General features: G+C 54.0%; 1 protein-coding gene across 1 annotated transcript in view; it reads right to left on the bottom strand.

The window, feature by feature from the left end:
- Window positions 1-2,211, bottom strand: part of TFIP11 (tuftelin interacting protein 11) — a gene marked incomplete at its 5' end in the record, with an annotated part of 9,765 nt that overhangs the window by 500 nt on the left and 7,054 nt on the right. Inside the window, 3 exons of the mRNA XM_008946366.1 lie at window positions 925-1,090; window positions 1,331-1,473; window positions 2,069-2,211. The exon at window positions 2,069-2,211 is cut by the window's right edge and continues 116 nt beyond it. Of these exons, the coding sequence (XP_008944614.1) occupies window positions 925-1,090; window positions 1,331-1,473; window positions 2,069-2,211 (452 nt within the window). The remainder of the gene's footprint in view (window positions 1-924; window positions 1,091-1,330; window positions 1,474-2,068) is intronic.

The following is a 2,211-nucleotide window of genomic DNA, read 5'->3' as shown; positions in this document are numbered from 1 at the left end:
TGCAGCAAGGGCTTGATACAACCCCAAAGGACCTGAGCGCCTGCAGGAGAGGAGGACACTGCAGTGCTGTCAGCAAACAGCACAAAAAATCCCAGCAACAAAGGAAAAATACCCCCCCAGAGCCAAAATCCAGCCTGAAGCCTCCACGGGCCACTGCGCTGGGCGACAGTCGGTGGCTGCTGCCAAACCCGCCCGAGGATGGAGCAGTGCCACCCCCAGTTCACCACGGGGCTGGGTGACCATCCTCTCTCAGGAGGTGAATCCTCCTCTGTGCAGCCTCTGCTGGCAGCTGTATCATTTCACCACAGAGATAAACACCAACGCTTAAAATGGGCCTGGAGGAACCCTCCCTGCTCCTGCTGCAGAGGCTCCACCAGGCTGTGCAACAGGCAGGAAAGAGGAGCCCAGAGAGGAGTCCACTCTGAGGAGACAGGGCAAATCTCAGGTGCTGCTCCCTCAGGCAGCTCGAGCCCCTGCACATTCCTAACAACCTCTTTTAGGCCACAGGGAGAGGCACGTGGAAGGAAAGGGCACAGCTCTAGAGCTCAGAAGAACCAGTGTCTCACCATAAGGAAAAAAACAGAAAAACAACCAAAAAAATGACAGCTTCAGAAGCCTTTGGACAATGGTCTCTCAGTGACTGACAGGAAATACTCTCGTCAGGCAGGGCTGAAGGAACCAGTCACTCCATGGCACCACAGCCACTCAAAACCCCATTTCTGCTTTAGCAAAGCATGGGTGATAATTAAGCACCACCTCAGGGGCGTTATGTATGGACACAGCAAGAAACCAGAGCTGGAAGTGAGGGCTGGAGGGGGCTGGGGCAGTGCTGGCGAGCAGGGCTGTGCCCAGGTACAGCCCAAGGAGTACCCAGCACTGCTGGGCTGCCACCACAGCAAGGGGACCCTCCCCACAGGCACCCACCAACACTGGAGGAGACAGCCCGGTTCATGATGTCAAGAGCTTCGTTGAACTTGTCTTTGATGGATGGATGAGCCAACACCTGGTCTGAGAACATGGACTTCCAGCCCAGGTACCACTTGGTGATCTCTTCGTAATTGGGGCTGTTACTGAGCCAAGAGCACAGCACCTGGAAAACAGGACAGGAAGGGCAGGACAGGCACACAGACAGGAGTCCTTAAATGGCTTATGACTGAGCTTTCTGTAAAAGAAAGGACTGGGACAGCCTCAGGAATCTGTCCTGATGCACGTGGAGCCACGAGCAGAATCCACCCCGTTTGGAAGTCAAACTGTTTCAGCACCAGGGCAGCAATTCTGAGGCTGGAGTCCCTAAAACACTTACTTTGTCTGCTCAGCCTCAGTTTCTCACCTGCAGCCACTTTGGGAAGAAGTGTTTCTCCAGCAGCCCGACAAGGCTGGAGACAGAAATCATCCCCTCCCAGTCAACCACCCAGTAGAAGGCGTCCATGTGCTGCTGGTGAGGGTTTATGATGAGCTCGTTCAGGCACATCCCTGGGAGAAGGGGGAGAACAGTTAGACAGGAGCTCTCCTCAGTTTTACCAACCTGCTTCGTTAGCAACACTGATTGGAGGAGCACCTCTGCTGTGTGTTGCCCTAAGGGACACTTGGGAGCTTTCAGTGGTTTGGCTGATCCCTGCCACCACGCCAGTGCCCTTCCATTTCCAGCCATCCCCATCTGCTGCCAGCACTGAGAAGCTTAAAATGTTCCACTGCTTTGAGCCTTGCAGCCAGTTTGCAGGGCTGAGTGTGGATTACAAAATCTCATGGCAAAGATCAAACACTACAGGAGTAAGAGGGAGACATTTTATAGCTTGGTACTGCCTGAGAGCTCTCAGCTATTCCTTTCAGCTGAAGAACAGGGGAAGCAGAAAATGCAGGAAAATAAGACAGACACAGCCTAATAACAACAACCAGAGCCCTTCCCCATATTTTCTAAAAGCAGCAGTAACAGAAAACATGCAACATAGTCTAAACACACTGATAACATTCTCTGAATTAACACTGTTGACATGAGTCTTTCCCAGGGGCGAGGGAAAGGCGGCGAAGGGCAGGTCCCAGACACCCCGCGGCCTCTGGCTCTCCTCACCTAGCTTGGGGACGATGTTTTTGACCATGAAGGCTTCCCAGGAGCCAGGGGTGAAGACCTCCTTCCAGGGCTGGAGGATGAGCTTGGCGGAGGCGTCGCTGGGGTGCCACTTCTGCAGGGCACTGGCCAGCTTGCTGCGGATG

This window comes from Merops nubicus, unplaced genomic scaffold (assembly GCF_000691845.1).
Source record: "Merops nubicus isolate BGI_N331 unplaced genomic scaffold, ASM69184v1 scaffold5868, whole genome shotgun sequence".
NCBI lineage: Eukaryota > Metazoa > Chordata > Aves > Coraciiformes > Meropidae > Merops > Merops nubicus.
The sequence above is the reverse complement of the archived record's forward strand: the minus strand, read 5'-3'. Positions and strand labels throughout refer to the sequence as shown.